Source organism: Stenella coeruleoalba (assembly GCF_951394435.1).
Source record: "Stenella coeruleoalba genome assembly, chromosome: 10".
In the NCBI taxonomy this organism is placed as follows: domain Eukaryota; kingdom Metazoa; phylum Chordata; class Mammalia; order Artiodactyla; family Delphinidae; genus Stenella; species Stenella coeruleoalba.
The window spans coordinates 36,961,797-36,980,315 of NC_137156.1; the positions used below are offsets into that span (position 1 = coordinate 36,961,797).

An 18,519-nucleotide genomic window follows, 5' to 3' on the forward strand; every position below is an offset into this window, starting at 1 on the left:
TATAAAGATGGTGTAAAACCATAAGCCTTGCTAACAAAAAGTTTATGGTACATTAGAGATAGAAGACAAACGTGCAAAGAGCAATAATTTAAGGCAGGCTCCTAGTCCATAACAAAAATACAAGATGCGTGAGGAGTCAGGACAGGCTATATTAAGCTGGGGACTCAGGCAAGCTTGGGTAAAAGTAGCATTGGATGTGGACTTTGAATAATGTTTAAGATTTTTATCTGGGATGTAAGCAAAGTGGGCAGTTGGGTAGAGAAGACATTCTGGTAAGCAGACATAGTACAAGCAAAACTATGCATCCAGAAGGCTTGGAAGTGGGAACAGTGTCGAGGAAACAATGAATAGTCCATATTGTAATATTGAATTGAAACATCCATGTAACAAGATCTCCAAAGGAGCCAGGAATGTTGAAGTCCTGCCTTTGTCTACCTCTACCTTAGGATTAACACCTTGGTAGAATCCAACTCCAATACTGGACTCTAGCATGCTATGTGGTACTACCAAGTGGCTAAGCTAGGTTGGAGCAAATGGCCTTAAACTGAGGAATCACAAGTCTTATTTTTGTCATTTTCTTATAAGCTCAAACTCAAGGACCAGAATAAAGGCCACATCCAACACTGGCAAAAGCAATTGAGCCAGAAAAATGGACAGAGAGAAGGACAGTGAGATCAAGAGAGAGCACAAGAGAGAAAATAATCAGAGCATTTGTCCCAAATCACTGTTACAAAACTCAAGGGTGTAAAGTAGCAAACAATTATCATCATAGAGATGACAACTTTATGACTGACAGATTCAACTGAAATTGTGGGAAAACTCCATGATTTCCAGATTACTTTCCCATGCACAAAATGGTACATACCTGCAAGTCATTTTCTTTTTCCTTTGATTTAATCCAAGTTTTGCCTTGAGTTTGTGGGTCTATGAGGAGTGGGTATCTGGTGGCCTTTGTCACAATGATGCCGTTCTGAATGGAGAGGTCATCTCCTGGTAATCCCTGCAGCCCCCACTCACCAATCTGAATAACAGGAAATGGATGTGGCCATTCAAAGGAACACAGGAAGGCTTTTGTTAGTGATTAACAGTGCCACGATATAAAAGAATTTAAAATTTGGACATATTTGTCCCATTGAGACTATGGAACAAGTACCTAGAAAAAAAACCAAACTCGTAAATGTGAACCAAACAACATCAAATTAAAAGAAACAGATATATCATCTAATAAATCCTTTCTCTAGTAACCCAAGACTAGGTTTAGTCCTTTATATTGTGTTTTCATACTTATGAGGAAATATTGTCAATCGATTGCATATTAAACCTGATTTGGGGATTCTGAAGCATGGTTGCTGAACATTCAGAGAACAGCAGGGACTTGAAATATGGTGAGACTGGGCGGGTGGTGGGATCCAGATGGGCTGGAGGTGGTGGAGATAATGAATATTCTGAGACCTCAGAGTAGGTAAGCCCTAAGGGTTAATTTTAAGTCTCTGAAACTTCCCCTTCCTGCCCTCTGGTTCTGCTTACATGGGGGAAGGGACATTGCATAGCTGGAGGCAGAGAAATTAGGGGAGATGAAATATTATATTGGTAGGAACTCATTAATGACGTTTTTCTTAATATTTTCTTTCAAAATCAAGAGGGGATTGTCAGCCTGGCTCCACGTGGTCAACAAAATCATCCAAGATGCAATGAGCCAACCAGCCTCCACCTTCGTTAAATTATCCCAGCTCCACCAAAAGCCACAATCGACAAAGAATATCCTGTCCCACTTCACCTCACCTGTGCCCAGTGCATCTCCAATACATTACTCTTCCCTGTAAGGACCAGTTGAACACTGTTTGAATTGAAAAAGATTATTTTTTGACTTTTAAATAGCGGTAACTTGAAATTAATAGTTTGGCTTTCCTAGGGAAACTGCAACTGGGGAACATATTTACAAATCAAAAAGCAGCTCATGAATACAGATTGCCTGGAAAGCATTTCATACCACAGGAGCTCTGTAAGGTATGCTAAAAATGGACAGTGGCATCAAATTCCCAGCGAGGAAGGTTAGTACAGCAGTGCATGCTTTTACTCAGTGATGTCAGATCATGCTATTGTATTATATTGTTGGACATTATAAAAAGATGGTTAATGATCAAAAGAAAGTTAATACCAGTACTTACGTCCAGCTAACACCTACATTTTCCTAGAATGTTTGTTAGAAAATGTGATTTAATAGGACTGGTGTAAATAATGGAGGATTATTAGAAGAGCTCAGTATTAGCAAGCCTATAACTCACAAATGATCTTTTCACTCATAGCAGTGCAATTGGTATTAATTTGAAAGCAAGATTTCTTAAAATGCTAAGGAACTTTTGCATCACAAAGAAAAAAAATTTTGTAACACTTCAGCATTTTCAAAACAATCTTTTCAATTAAATGCAAAAAGAAAAAATTAGGTGTACCTTAATTTCTTAGTGAGTAGGAAATAAAATGAAATTCAAATAATGCTGTAAGGAAAGTAACACTTACTGTTGGAGGATCCACCAACATTGAAATAAGATTCAGATTTTCAGTGAAAGGAATCTTGCGTGCTTTCAACTCTGCCTCCCATTGATCTTTAAGCAAATAGTTCCTAAATATCTGATTGAAAGGACCAAGATAGGAAAGGAATCCAGTGCACAGCAGAATATCACCTACAAGTCTGTTAAGAAAAAACAAAGTGAATCACTAACACATTTTAAGTTCTCCCAGTAAGGAGTTTGAAAGGCCACCAGTCAGTTTTGTTACTAGATGAAGTCCTTCTTTGCTCCCAGCTTAACACTTGGCAGCCAGACGTGGAGAGACCATGCAAAAAGGAGCCTAAAGGCTCAAAACGGGGTAGGGGTGGCCTCATTCGGAGTAAGTCAGGGAGCAAGAAAGAAGGCTCCTTTCTGAAGCCTACAGGTTCTGAAGCTTGACTTCCAGATGAGGAAAGCATTCTTTTCCCATCCCATGCCCTAGTCTTGTTCAGATTCAATCTTGATTTAACCACTACTTCTTCTTCATCCTCTTTTTTTTTTTTTTTTTGCCATTCTCCTATGCCCCTCTCATTCTCTCTCTTTCAGTTTTCAGAAGACACCAGCCCAAGATACCTTTCCATTTAGAACAAACTGTTGATTCACACTTTCAAAATCCTTGAGGTGAACAGTATAGAACTGGAACCAGTAACTAGATTGTTCTGGCAAATCCAGACAATATTAGAAGCATTCTCACACCGAAAGCCCACACTGTTGAACCAAAATTGAGGTTAAAAATGTTTCACCAAGTTTTCTTCCTTCTCCATTTTACTGAGAGTGTGGGACTCAAGCTCTAAGCACTTTCTTAGATGATGGGATTCTGAGATGGGGATATGGAAACAGAGGAGAAAAGCACTTTAAGGAATGAGACTTTATGTTCCCCCATGCCACAGAGAGGTGGCCTTTGGGGTGATGACTAAGAAGGAAAGCAATTATATCAAAGACCAAAATTTATACCTATTAATCTGAGCTTTGAACTCTTTGCTTTGCTGAGTCCATCGGACTTTTTCTCCACTCAATCCATCGATGAGGGTGGAAGCTGCCTGCATCTTTTTCCGGCACATGTCAGCATCATTAAGCAAATCCTACATTCATAAAGGGAGAATGTCTCAAAGAGCTTCTTAGATTGCTTAATCAAACATCCATTATATTCACACATAAAAATACATGGAGGAATTTCTTAATTTGCAAAATAAATATAATCTAAAAATATAGTGTCAGTAAAATTTTACATATTAAATTCTTGTAATTCATTCATAATATAGTTATTTTACCTTACGAAATTTCAAGAAGAGCCATTTTGTAAGAGAGAATCCAAATCACATAACGTAAATAGTATTTCTATTAAATATTCTCAAAACAATAAATATACCTTTTTCTTGGATTTAATAATAATTCTGAGTTCTTTGCAGTTTACAAAGGGTTTTTTTCCCCAGAAAAATCCTACGCGACAGTAGTATGCTGAAGCCAGCTTGTATCAGCTCAAAAGAGTCAGTTGTTACATTTTTCAGAAAATTTGTGAGCTGGTGTTAAACACAGCCATTATTAAAAATTAAATTACAGTATTAAATTAAATTACATAGCTCACAACTAAATTACATAAACACGTTAAAGGTAATAAATAATCAAAATTCATCAATTCCTAGTTATTTACTACATTTTCATATTATCTATACTCTTGAGGTTAAGTTCATTGCATCTGCATGGTGGAAATAGTATATAATGGCATGCTGCATCTTTTCCCATACATGCATCGTCTTGTCACATTGATGGCTTAAAATGGACAGTGGCAGGGGGTACCTAGACCACAGAAATCAGCAAACACTGCAAATCAAGGCTTTCTTCTCCCCCTAGCCTCCGCCCCGACAAGCTGATTGTTGAACGTTTACCAGACCACCACTGCTTACAACCTATACCATAAGGTTGTAGCTTTATCTGTATTTAACAGATAAAGTTCGTCAATCACCCCCAACTGCACAATTCATAAGTGACTGAACTGGATATCAAACCTAGTTTTCTGACTCCAAAGTCAATACTCTTAGGTATGACATCACAGCTTCTTCTTATAGAAAATAATTACTAAAAACAGAAAAAAAGAATGTGGAGTGTTGAAGATCCAAAATAAGCAGACATAGCCAGCGAGTAAGGGCGTTCAGGTAAATATTTTTTCAGTGTAAACATTTGCTGGATTTCTAAACACAACACATACTTGTGTAACATTTCAGTACGTCGTATTAGTAATTTCTGTGTATTTAACCTCACCATTTTCTCATTCATTGCAGCATCAAATTTGGCTTGCACTTTATCCAGCTCAGCTTGCTTCTCATCCAGCAGGGCCTGGGCCTTCCCCAGTTCAGCGTTGGCAACTGCTAAACGGCCCTCCTGCTTGGCCAAGTTAGCCTTAAAAGGAAGAAGATGTGATTAGAGGTATTAGTGCTACAAAACATTCGTGCTTGAATTGGTAAATAATAGCATAAGTTACTACATAATTTTTGCCCTATTTGGAAGTCATCTGTTTCGTTGTCTTCAGCTGGGGAAGCAGAGAAATTTCATTAAAGTTCATTTTTTTCCTTTTAATTATTAATGTTCAATATGGAAATTGCAGAAATGAATGGGAAGGAGAAAAAAAAATTACTCATGATTTTACCCAGAAAGAGTCTGTGAGTATTGTGTCAAGAAGTGGATAACTAGCATTTTGATTTTTTTTTTCACTTAGAGTAATATAATTTCCTCACATCCTTAAACACTTTTTCATGAACATTAGTTATATGGCTGCATAATATCCCACAATTTGGATATATCATAATTTACTTAACTTTTGCCTTACTTTTAGACATATCTTTCTCCCCTACTCCCCATTTTTATGTTATTATTATTTTTAATTTATTTTTGGTTGCGTTGGGTCTTCGTTGCTGCATGCAGGCTTTCTCTAGTTGCAGCGAGCGGGGGCTACTCCTCGTTGTGGTGCATGGACTTCTCACTGTGGTGGCTTCTCTTGTTGCAGAGCACAGGCTCTAGGCATGTGGGCTTCAGTAGTTGCAGTACGCAGGCTCAGTAGTTGTGGCACACGGGCTTAGTTGCTCCACGGTATGTGGGATCTTCCCGGACCAGGGCTCGAACCCAGGTCCCTTTCATTGGCAGATGGATTCTTAACCACTGCGCCACCTGGGAAGTCTTCTGCCCATTTTTAACTATTATAAATAATGCTGTGATGAATACTACTGGGTATGTAAACATTTAGGATTGTTTTCTTGGTAAAGATTTTTTGAAGTGAAATCACTATAATAGTAGTTTTTCCTCTTTCTCTAAGTCCTATAGCATGATACTTATGTTTCTTATAAATTTAAAGTAATTAATCAGTAAAGTAATATAGCCCTAGGGCCTTCTTCGGTTGAAGTTCCTTTGTAACTTTCTTATTTTCTTTCTCAATATTTGTTTTTTTGAAAGTAGCTATTTTTCTCAGGAAATTTTAAGTTCATTTAGATTTTCTAACATATTTACAAGTAACTTTAGATTCTGCTTTTTAATTATTTAAATCTATAATCTGTAATTATATGGATTTATCTTTTATATTCATTACATATCTCATATATATATATTTTTTGCAAAGCACCAATTCTTTAATTTTACTACTTTTTTCTAATTTTTAATGTTATTTTTATTAGCTCTTTCTACTTTCCCTAAATTGTCTGTGTGTGTGTGTGTATGCTTATAAATGAGTATATATATACTGGAGTGTTTAGTTTCTTTGATTCACTTAAAGGCTGAGAAGGTAGCATTTCGGCCGCATCACAAAAGCTTTGGTAACTAGCTTTTTGTCATCATTTTCTAAATAGAAGTGACTAGCTTTTTTAAAAAAAATAAGCATTTTATTTTTATTGTTATAGTCAGAGAATGAGGTCTCAGAAATTTTTGCTTTGGGGAATTGAATCAAAGTCTTCTTCTACAATTGAATATCATCAACTTTTGTAAATGTTTCTTGGACACTGGAAATAATTTGATATTCTTTGTTCATATGAAGAAAGTTCAATGTAGCTATTCAACTTTAAAAATAATATAGTGCAAAATCTCTATATAATTATTAATTTATGCCTACTCAGGACTGGCTACATAAAAGTGCAAAATGAAAATGCAGAACCCCTTGTTTAAAAATTAAGAGGGTGATAGCAGAGCAGTAAGCCAAGCATGGTCCCTTCTAAAGCTGGCCCTCTGCCTACCAGACCTGTTGTGGATTGCTAGCATATGCCACAATATCAAATTACAGGATTGTCTTTTTTGTTAAAAAACTCCACTTAAACTATTAATGGATTTTGCCTTACGTAACTTGACGCTATTTTATTTATCGCATAAAGCATTATTACAATTAAGTCTCACTGTGGATCATAATTTTTATCAATAAAAATAACTGTTCTTCTAAGTGCTTATTTTTTTCTTGAATTCTACATTTATAGTAACATTTCTCTCTTGGTATCTTTTTGTTTGGGTGTGTTTGCTGTATTTGCTCATCATTTCCCTTTGTTAAAACTTTAAATTTTCTCAAAGCTACCTATGTGCAGAATTTAAAGAAGCAGCCATTTCTATAAGGCTTATTAGAAAACAGTAACCCTCTGCCACCCACCCGCTCACCACTTTCCATGCCACTTTCAACAAAGTGGAAAGAGCAACCACTTTCAACACTTTTAGCTTTATGGGACAGGCTGGGGGGCGGGGATTGGGGGTAGTGTGTGTCTGGGTGATATATTTTATGAATCCTTTGCACTCCTGAGAATGTATTTCTGTTCTCTCAGACATAAAGGACAATCTGGCCCAGTATAGATGGGGTGTGTGTTTGTGTGTATGTGTGTGTGTGTGTGTGTGTGTGTGTGTGTGTGTGTGTGTGTGAAAGAGACAGAGAGAGTGTGTGTTTATCCCTCAACACTTAAATCGCATCCTTAAGAATGTCTTTTTGTCTTTTGTTCCCATTAAGGGCAGCTTGGCCAGCGACTGAATTCTTGGACCCCAGTAATTTCCTCCTCAGTACTCTGCATATGTTTTCCATTATTTTCTAGTATTTAGGGTTGTGGCAAGTCTGTGCACATCCTGATCTCTCCTCTTTTGTAAGCAACCTTTTAAACTTTGTTTCTTAGATGCCTATAAGGTTCTCTTCCTGTCTTTGAAACTTAAAACATTTCTAGGTGTTGATCTTAATTTTCATAAAATTTGTTTGGAATATCGTAATCAAATTCAGTCTCCAAACCTAATCTCCGAACTTTAAAGCCAGTTTTCTTTCATGATAGCTCAATTATTATACCCAATAAGTTCACTTCTAGTTTAAGTTAACAAGTTGATTTTGGTTTCTTGTCTGCAAGGCCAAGAAACATGTAACAGATATAAAAAGAATGAGAACTTGTGAGAGGACATACAGTGAAGAAGAAAAATTTGGTAACGGAGAAACCTACCTTTATTAGACTACACTACGCTTTGTCTTTTAATGGCAGCAATAACAATGAATGATTTTATTAAGAACTGATTTACTGGGAGAGGAAGGGAAACTTTTACCTTCAGAGGCAACACTTCTCTGTTGACACCATAAAATGTTGCCATAGCAAGTGTCCAAGACAGCAGACCAGCCACATTCCCACAGACTTTTTTGGCACTTTCAAAAGTGTAATCATCCATGTTAAAATATGGCTGTAGTAACTCAACAGTCTCTTCGTTTATTGTGTCCTTGGGGAACTGCTGAAGGCTCCACAGGAATCCCGTCGCACTCATCAACTGAAAAATAGTATTACAGCCTGTAAGCTCTGGAAGAAAATGTGTACTTTCTTCCTGAGTTAGCACGTACTTCTAAGTTGAATTTTTTTCAAAGAAGTAATAATTGATTTGCTCTAGACATACAAATCAAGACTATGGGAGTAGTCAACCTAAAGCTATAAATTGCAGGTTGTCTTCCCGTTTCTATAGTGAAGAGTAAAGAAGAAAAACAATGTAAGTTTCCCATCTAGTGAGTGCATCTAAATGCCCCCAACCACACAAAGCCCCCTTTGGAGACTGGGTTGGGATGACATCAAGACTTTGCCAATACTACCTACAGGTTCTGGACAGATTTTATAAAAAGAGGGCATTCAGCTTTAAAATCTTTCCCCACTTACAGTTTTGGAGATGCAGTTTAAGAAAAACTCTTCAGTACACAATGACTGATTACTGTCTGCCAGTGTGTCTGGTCTGTATGGAGTATCCTGGGATGTGGACACCTGGTGCACCTCACCGGACTTACAGAGATAGATTTTACTTACTTTTAATGACTCTCCCCATGATGGCTTGCAGCAAGGTTTTTCTGGATCCATGGTGACAGGGTCAATTTTCTTTTGAAATAGTAACAGAACACAGTCCATGATTCTCATGATAAGATGAGGGGGCTTTGCAAGTTTCCTGACTGTGGCAATATCATTTGGCTTGATAGTCTGTATTTAGGGTTAGGGATCAGAATATTTTTTGTTAAGCAGTATTCCTAGTCATGTGGAAATTTCACACTTTTAAATAATTAAAGTAGAAAACTTTAAAACATATTTTCTCCCCAATCCCTGACATTATCTCCTCAAGGGTTTGCATTCCAAGATAATGGCTCTTTCATTGTTTAAATTGGGCTTTCTGTTTCTCTGTTTTCATTTTTTTTCCCCTGTAGCCCACAATGAATTGCTTTAGTATATCACTACCATTCATTGCCCACCACCCCAGACCTCTGTTAGCAACAACCATCATTCATGTGTAACATTTAGATAATTTGCATCTTCAAAGCACAGAATCTATATTATATGGATATTAAAAGAGGGGCAAGGTCCTGAATATCAGAAACCTCACCTTCAGTTTTCATTTTGAGGGCTGCACTGTCCATGGAAGGGAGAGGAATTCGAAGGAGACAAGAAAAGTTATTGTAACATATGGCTCATAAAAATATTTTTGGAAGTTTCTATCTGTGAGCCGGGTTTGAAATAAGATATTACTTGACATTCAAGTCAAGAAGGACTGGGACATCATATGATCACTAAAAAACTCCTAAGACTTGTTTGGTCCAGTGATCAGTCTCTTGTGTGTTATCATAGGACCCACAAAAGGAGTTAGGGTGGAGAATGTGTCCTGGTCATTGTCATGATTTTATTAAATGATGATCCTAAATCTATTCATTTATTTAAAAACTACATGTATTAACAACTATTCATGTATTTAACAACTACAAGCATTCTCCCATATAAAACAAAAGCAAACCAAAAACAGCCCTGTCCTCAGAATCCTCCAAGGAAAAGAGAGAGAAAACACAATTACCCTAAACTATGATTATTTGCCATGTTAGAAGTATAGGAGTTACAGGAAAACAAAGGAGGTCCAGAAGAATTGAAAACTTTCTGGAAGGGGTGAGATCTGAGCTTGGTCTTGAAGACTGACTCTTACTAGTTAGTGAAAGTTAGGAAAAATAGAAAGCATTCCTGGCAGAGGGAGAGACCCATTTAAAGGTAACAGACCATGATTACTGCAGAAGCCTGTAGCTGTTTCTGTATGGCTGGATCATACTGTGTGCAGGGACAAAATGACAAGAGATAAAATTGAAGGGGTAGACAGGAGCCAGGTTATCACAGCAGTAACACTAATATTTATTGAGTACTTCCTATGTGCCCAGCAAACTATTCATTACTTTTTATGTTTACATTGATCCTTCAAGGATCAATGAAGAATTAGAATCCTGACTGAGACCCAAGAGAGTTAAGTAAATTTTACTCCAGATCATCTATCATGTGGTCATGAGAGGCAAATGGAGATCTTCTTGCCTCACAGCTGTGGATACCTAGCTCGGGACTTTAATCCTAAGAACAATGGGAACCACAAGGGGATTTTTTAAAAGGTTAAAGGCCGCAAGACATAGGCTAGTTGGGATGCTGAAGTAACTGAGAAGGCTCTCTAAAGAATCTGAATCCCTTAGGCTACAGTTTAAGCCAATAATCACTAGCATTATTCCTCAGTTCTCATGGAAAGCTGATTTGAGAATGAAAATAAGTTATGGGAAGTAAAGACTTAAAAAAGGTAGAACTTAGGAAATGTAATCAACAGACACATTTGTTTCAACACTCAGAAATTATAAATCACATTAAGAATTCAATTCAGTTTCCTGATTACAAAAATTCCACAGTTAATTTCACGTAACAGAACATGGTGCCTGCTAGGACTTGTGTTGCGAGAGATAACAACGCACTGCTCACATTCAGGGCTGCTTCTGCTTCTTCCAGTGCAGGTCTAGCCGCCTCGAGCTTGGTCTCAGCTACTACTTTTTCACTATCAATTTCATCCACTATTTTTTGGGCTTTGTCTTTTACTTCCTGCACTTCATTTTTTACTTTGGCTGAAGCCTGAGCACTTACTGTGACTTCTGCTAATACCTGTTAAATTGAGGAAACATATGAGGGTAAATAGAAACCTTTCCAGCACAATTAACATATTTGAGCAGTGAGAGAATATTTATTCAATATAATGTAAAACAAGAGTAAGAGCAAATTTATTCCCCATCTAAGTTGTCTATATTTTAAGGTGTATTAAAGTAACTCCTTTGAGCAGTCTTGCAGTCTTCTATTTCCTAAGCTTCTCTGAGGCATGAACTATATAAATAAATACTTTAAGCTTTCAGAAAAATGATATTTCTATTCTATGTAATTTCTAGAAATTTAAAACTATTTAACGTCAGTGCAAGAGAATAAAGTCAGAAGTCATATTAAGCCTCATGTAATAACAAAAAAAATAGCTAATATTTATTGAGTGCCTACCACACGTCAGGGTGCTAAGTGCCTACATGTGTCATATCCTAAATGTCTCTCCTATGCTATCTCTCTCATTTCAGTAACTGGCTAAGGGTCAAGACTTAAGTATCCATTCTTAACTGACTGTCAGTGAGTGGAAGCTGAAAGCGGTCTGAGACTGGGGGGAGGAGTTGTAGATAAAGGAGCAGCACACATATATCCCTATCAACTTGGAAAGAGTATCTTTAAAAAAACAAACAAACTCAACCAACTCTTCTTTTTATCCTTTTCCTTCCTCGACACAAACTTCAGATGGGACTTGGGTTATCCCAGAAACCTAGAGCATGCAGGGAACTTAAAGAGAAGACCAAATATAACTTGCAGTCAAGCAGAAATTTCCTAAACAGATGACAGAAAACAAGAGAGACAGACAGAACCAGGGAAGAAAAAAATAGTCTTAGACCAAGTAGAGGATATAATAGTTTAGGTATGTCTTGGTATAAGTTAAACAAAAATATCTAATGGTCTTTGTAAACATTACCTTACCAGAAACAGTCTGTAGGCTTATACCTTGTTTACTTTTTAATAACGTTTTTAAACAATGCTTTTTTTTAATATGGAAAAATATTCCTCACAGTAGTGATAAAATAAATGCCAACTCACTTCATCTGCTTTTACAGATGCCACTGCCAACTCCTTCTCCTTGACTGCAAGATCTTGAGAGAGTTTTGCAACAGATTCACTTGCCTCCATCAGCTTATCAAGACCTTTACAAATACACACATACACACTGAGTATATGACTATCCCCTCATCAAACATTTATTCAGTATTTACTACTTATAAGGCACCATAATTTGTACTATAACAAACACAAAATAATTATGGACAAAATGCTTTAAAAATATACATATTTTAGGAGCAACAATACTGACCAATTTTCTGAGACTTTCATCAGGAAATGAAGAAAATAGCTCTGACTGAAGAATATCATCTAGTTACATTTAAGGGAAAGTCACATTGCTATAATGAGTAAGCTGAATGTAGCCAGGGAACTTCTTTGACAAACTTATGCTTTCCTTGGCTTTGTAACTATCATTTTTTTTGCCTTTGAATCATATTGCAGCTGACATGGCAAACGAGACAGATAATATATTAATTTTTTTTGTGGTTCTCTGCTATAAAAATGAAAATAACCACTAAAACTTCTGCAACTGGCTCTGAGAATCTCAGTGCGCCAGTGAAAAATAACTGGTTAACTAAATTTCTCACATTCTGACTGGGCTCTAGATGGAGTGGTGTTGGTAAGCATTTAGCATCAGGGTCTGGGATGAGGGCACTCATTTGTATGGTTTCCAGTTTCTGTGGTGTAAATACTCCCACCATGTCTGATTTCAAGCTACCAAGAGATTCTCAGTAACACACCATTATATAATATTTCTACCACACAGATAGAACAGAAATGATAATGTTCCTCAAGAACATTAATAAGAGTAAATTAAAGTAAAAATAGCTAAGAAGTAATGAGTTTTGAGTATTTATTGCCCTCACTTTTAACATAATTAATTTAATTGTAAGTTAATTAATTTTTAATAAAGGCTGTGTTAGCAACCAGATCATGAAATTCCTAATTTAGCCATCAGTTCTCATGAGCCAGTGCAAGTAGCTTCAGCACACCCCTGAGTCTAGAGCATCATATAGACAAGCTTCAAGAAGGTGAGCCATTAGAAAGACAACAGAAGAAAGTTCCTCTCATAGGGTTCTTATCGTCACCATAACTTCACAGACCTTTATGCTTTGTGACCACGTTCTGTGTAGACGTGAAAAGACAGCACTAAGGTGTTTTGGATTATTTGGGCCAAATGCTTTCTGGACATAAAATCGGTCCCCATTTACACTTTTCCTGCTTATGCTACATACACTAGACACTCATAAAATCATTGCTCACGTAAACTCTCTTTTTGTTTTTATTTGTTCATTTTTGTTTCTGTTTTGTCTTTTTCTTTGTTAGAAATTTGAGAAGCATTAACATGGCAAAGTTTACACAAATTGAGGGAAATTGTAATGAAACCAAAAACTGAAATTGTGGTGTTCCCAAGGGCTGGCTTTTCCCCATCTGCAAGCAGCAACTCAGCGACTGTGGTGACTCGCTGACCAACAGGGTGGACCCAAAGTTGAAGGAGTTGAATAAAATGGTTCTGGAAGAAAAACAGCCCACCTCTATCACATAAATAAAATGTGTTAACTATAATATAGAGAACTGTCTTCCCTTATAGCTGGTGAAATTAGTTTTACTACTTTACAGTCAGTGTCATCTGTATATGTGTGCACACAGTGGTCACATACATGGTATATACGAACAGAACAGATTCTTTTTTTTTAAATTTTTATTTTATATTGGAGTATAGTTGATTTACAGTGTTGTGCTAGTTGCAGTAGTACAGCAAAGTGATTTAGTTATACATATACATATACCTCTTCTTTTGCAGATTCTTTTCCCATAAAGATTATTACAGAGTACTGAGTAGAGTTCCCTGTGCTATATACAGTAGGTCCTTGTTGATTATTTTATATCTAGTAGTGTGTACATGTTAATCCCAACCCCCTAATTTATCCCTCCCCTCCATCTCTTTCCCCTTTGGTGACGGTAGGTTTGTTTTCTAAATCTGTGAGTCAGTTTCTGTTTTGTAAATAGGTTCATTTGTATCATTTTTTAGATTCCACATGTAAGTGATATTATATGATATTTTTCTTTCTCTGTCTGACTTGCTTCACTTTGTATAATAGTCTCTAGGTCCATCCATGTTGCTGCAAAAGGCATTATTTCGTTCTTTTTTATGGCTGAATATAGATTCTTTTTTTTAACTATCATGTAACATTATATTAGTTTAAGGTGGACATCATAATAATTTGATATATGTATGTATTGCAAAATGATCACCTCAATAAATTTAGTTAACATCCATTAAAAAAAACAAAACAAAACAAAAAAAACAGCCCACCTCTGTTTAGATTTTTTTCTGCCCAGAGTTTCTTGACAGGTCAAAAGACCCATAAGTGTATCCCTCAAAATAATCTATTACTAACAAGAAAATCAATATTTTGTTTTCAAATACAACAATATCCACCAAACAAAATAGTGGCATCCCTATCAGACAAGCCCTAAAAGATAAGATTCTGTTCCACTTACCAATATTCATACGTTCAGCTTGTTCATTAATATATTTCACCTTTTCAGCATAAATGTTTTTATAACCATTTATAAATGAGAGGTAAGACTTGGGAGTCACGTGTGCTCTTCGGCGGTAACTGAAAGCAGAAAAGAAAAAAGATCTTCACATCTATCATTCTGACATACTCTCCTAAAATGTCAACAGAGACGCTCTTCTCACTGTGAAATCAGTGTAATTCTGGAGAGTGACTCACTAGCAAGGGGGCAGGAATTGTGAATGGAAACCTAGAGGTGAGGCGGAAAGAACACTAAATCTCTAATTGATGTTTTGACTTGACCCTATGCCCATTTTGGGCTTCTGTTTCCTCATCTGGAAAACTCAGAAAAGAATCACTGCCCTACACCTCCCAGAATTTTGTGAAAATCCAAAAATAAAACATATTATGTAAACATAAACACACTTTGTAAACTTTAAAATTCTGTACAAATAGTAGGGATAAGTGGTTGAAATGAACTTGTGCTGAGATCCGTTTTCATTCACCTGGTATTTGCTACACACCTCTTCTCTGCTAGAAACCCAGGCTTACAAAGGTGAAAACCAATCTCTCCCCTAAATCGCTGGATAGTCCTTGAACTCAGGCACACTCGATTCAAACATTCAACTCACTATGGGCTTTAGTATAATAATTACATTTAACAATAGAAATAAATAAAAGGAATAATTTTATACAGGAGAAACTCAAGTCAAAGAAGAGATCTTCACATACTATAAAATTATATTTTTATATTAAATTAAATTTATTCTATATTAAAATTTCACTTTTGGAGTTCTGAAGATTTTTAACATTAAAAAAATTTTTAAGGACTTTGGCATACATATGACTATTTTTAAAGCATTATATAAATATTGCTTTCAGAATAAACTTCTACAACCTAAGAGGATATGAAAACTTTGGAAAATACACTGAAATTAAAAAAAATAAAGATGTAGGTTTTTGTAGCTCCACAGTTGATGGTAGTAGGGGTGGAGTTCAAGTTAAGTAGAAAGAAAATCTTCCCAATGGAGAGGATTAATACACACGGATTTACCAAGAGAATCTGGGAGATGATCTAGAATTATTTAAGAGGATGGTCCAAGTATGGATTTAAATAAAGAAAACGATACAGGATAAACAAACTTGTGAGATAGGAACCCCCGCCCCCTTGGAAAATCAATTAAAGTGTTACCCAGACTCTCTATGCAGAAAAATAGGCCTAGTCTTTCTGGGAGGTTCTGCACTCCCTAAAGCCTGTGCATTAACCCTAAGGAAGAAGCCTTAGTTCTAGAGACCCAGGGTGGCCCATCTTTATTCAGAGCAATAGTACACAGTGACTATCACACTTTGGGAAAAAATGCTATATTCTTGAACTGCCAACACCAGCTTTCACATCATGAACACCATTTCTGCTTTTAGGGACTGGACTGTTCTGCAGTCAATTAAAATTTAGCTTCATAATTATTTGGCATGAAAACATGGGTAAGATTAAATGATGCAAATACAAAACCTAAATGTTCCCTTAGCATAAGGCAATAATGAAACGTTAGAAGAGTGGACTTCTTTAATCAAAATAAATAATGCACTTGAATAAGAAACTAATTTTAAACAGTTTATAATGAATTATTTTAAGTCATTTCCAAAAATAATTAAATTAAGCAAATGAAATAAAATGATTTATTAAGCGTCTGTTACTTTGAGGTCTGGAGGGAAAGAGATACTTAAGTATGGATACTAGTTAATTTTTAAATCTTGCTTACTTATCATCGTTTCTATACATAATCACTAGAACATCAAAGCAAGGAAAAATATCTAAGTGGGATTTAGCTGGGATTTTGTGCTCAATCACTATGACGAGTCTCTTACTGGACGTTACATTTAATTCCTCTTTGGAGTGAACTTGGTGTTTCTGTAGTTATCATGCTTATGTAATGTCACTTACCTTTGGAAGTAACTTTCACAGCTCTCTGAAACCATGTCGTGAAAGAGGCCCATTGTTTCTACAACTTGTCTTTTGGTGTCACTAGAGCAGACGATACTATAGCCTGAAATGAAATAGGAGGCCACCGCAACCAGAGCCTCCTTCGGCCAGCGACTGAACCAGTCCATGGTACAGCCTGATATCAAGCCAGGAAATTTCAAAGAGCGGGCACGGAACTTCTCACCAACCTATCGACAGAAGAGCAAAAAAGCATTAGAAACACGCAAGGATTATAAGTCAGCCAGAGGGACGTTTATATATTCTGAGCCAATAGCATATGACACCACAAATTTTTTTTCAGGAACCTTCTTGGGCTGCATTAATATGTAAATGAAGTGTCCAGATGAAAGGAAGTAATATTTCCACACTCTCCCCATCCTAAGACTACATCTGTTCAATTCTAGGAGCTACCTTTTAAGAGGAAACTGACAAACCAGACCTCTTCTAAAGCGAGATGACCAGGACCGTGAAAGGCCTGGACACTAGGGCACGTGAGAGCAGCAGAAGAAACGGGAGGTGTTTGGTCTAAAAAGGGAACGACTTAGGGAGTCTGCAAAAACTTTCTCCAAATATCTGAAGAGCTGTATGTGGGAGAGGGATCAGGTTGATTTTACAGGACAAATAGAATCACAGGGAAGGGACTTCCCTGGTTAAGAATCCACCTGCCAATGCAGGGGACAGGGGTTCGAGCCCTGGTCCGGGAAGATCCACATGCCATGGAGCAACTAAGCCCATGCGCCACAACTACTGAGCCTGCACTCTAGAGCCCGCGAGCCACTACTACTGAGCCTGCACTCTAGAGCCCGCGAGCCACAAAAACTGAGCCCACGTGCCACAACTACCGAAGCCCGGGCGCCTAGAGCCCACACTCCACAACAAGAGAAGCCACCGCAATGAGAAGCCTGCGCACCGCAACGAAGAGCAGCCCCCGCTCGCCACAACTAGAGAAAGCCCAGGCACAGTAGCAATGAAGACCCAATGCAGCCAAAAATAAATAAATAAATGGGAAAAAAAAAGAATCACAGGGGAAAAAACAAAGACAAAATTCCACTGTTTGTAAAGAAGACCTTTCTGGCTATCAGACTATCTAAAAATTAAGCAAGTTGCCCTATAAGTTAGTGAGATACCTCCCCTTCCCCCCAAGAGCAGAGCTGCCCAATAGAACTTTCTGTGATGATGGAAATGTTCTATATGTGTGCTTTCCATTATGGTAGCCACTAGCCACAGGTAGCTATTGAGCACTTGAAATGCAGCTAGTGGGATTGAGAAATTGGATTTTTATTTTTACTTTATTTTAACTGAGCACAATTTAAATGGATACACATGGCTAATGGTTACTATACTGGACAGCACAATGAGACAGAGACATTCAATCCTACGTCAGGGACATTCTAGATGGTATGTCTTTACTGGGGGTAGAGCTGAACAAGACTACATCACCAAACCTCTTACAAATCAAATAATCTCTGTCTCTAGGTAATGAAAGTTGTAGGCTAGGCAATAATCACTGATAAAATGAATATTTTAAATTTTCACACTTTGTCATGAGATTTTGGTCAGTGAAGATTGGTGTTAGTAAAGAGTTGATTTTAATTCAATGTAACAAGTGTTCATTTCTGACAAATCATCTCATCAGCAAAAGTACATTCCAAGAACCGAGTACATTCAAAGAAGTAACTCCTCCTACACAGAAATCAATAAAATAAAAACTCACTGGAGAAAAGCAGAGAACAACGTGCAAGTTCTTCCTTGATCTTGAAATGAAGTATTCATACAGATTATCAAAGGTGGGAGGATGGCGAGGTAGCTCCCTTTTCATCACTGATATCAGCCCTTGGGTGATTTCATCCATCTCATCCCGTGCAAACAAACTGGAGATCTTTGAGGAATAGACAAGAGAGTGTTCAGTGTTTTAAGAGTTCCCAACAGCCAATGCACTGCCGAAGTCTGGCCCTTCCCCTCCCCTCCCCTCACATGTCATCTCTTTTCATATTTTTTCCTGCATCTCCACAATCAAATCCCTAGTT

The 18,519-nt window shown here is 37.1% G+C and overlaps 1 protein-coding gene across 15 annotated transcripts in view; it reads right to left on the bottom strand.

Moving 5' to 3' along the window:
* Positions 1 to 18,519, bottom strand: part of DNAH8 (dynein axonemal heavy chain 8) — a 327,201-nt gene that overhangs the window by 111,631 nt on the left and 197,051 nt on the right. For 14 of the 15 annotated variants that reach the window (XR_013830241.1, XM_079934721.1, XM_079934718.1 and 11 more), the window contains 11 exons: positions 18,207 to 18,371; positions 16,454 to 16,680; positions 14,495 to 14,613; positions 11,969 to 12,072; positions 10,775 to 10,951; positions 8,819 to 8,986; positions 8,082 to 8,297; positions 4,806 to 4,943; positions 3,501 to 3,628; positions 2,518 to 2,689; positions 866 to 1,021 (listed from right to left, as the gene is read on the bottom strand). Coding sequence is in view for 14 of the 15 variants with exons in the window: in XM_079934721.1 (XP_079790847.1) it covers positions 866 to 1,021; positions 2,518 to 2,689; positions 3,501 to 3,628; positions 4,806 to 4,943; positions 8,082 to 8,297; positions 8,819 to 8,986; positions 10,775 to 10,951; positions 11,969 to 12,072; positions 14,495 to 14,613; positions 16,454 to 16,680; positions 18,207 to 18,371 (1,770 nt within the window). In the remaining variant the exon portion in view is untranslated. The remainder of the gene's footprint in view (positions 1 to 865; positions 1,022 to 2,517; positions 2,690 to 3,500; positions 3,629 to 4,805; positions 4,944 to 8,081; positions 8,298 to 8,818; positions 8,987 to 10,774; positions 10,952 to 11,968; positions 12,073 to 14,494; positions 14,614 to 16,453; positions 16,681 to 18,206; positions 18,372 to 18,519) is intronic. The other variant, XM_079934722.1, reaches the window with a different exon arrangement.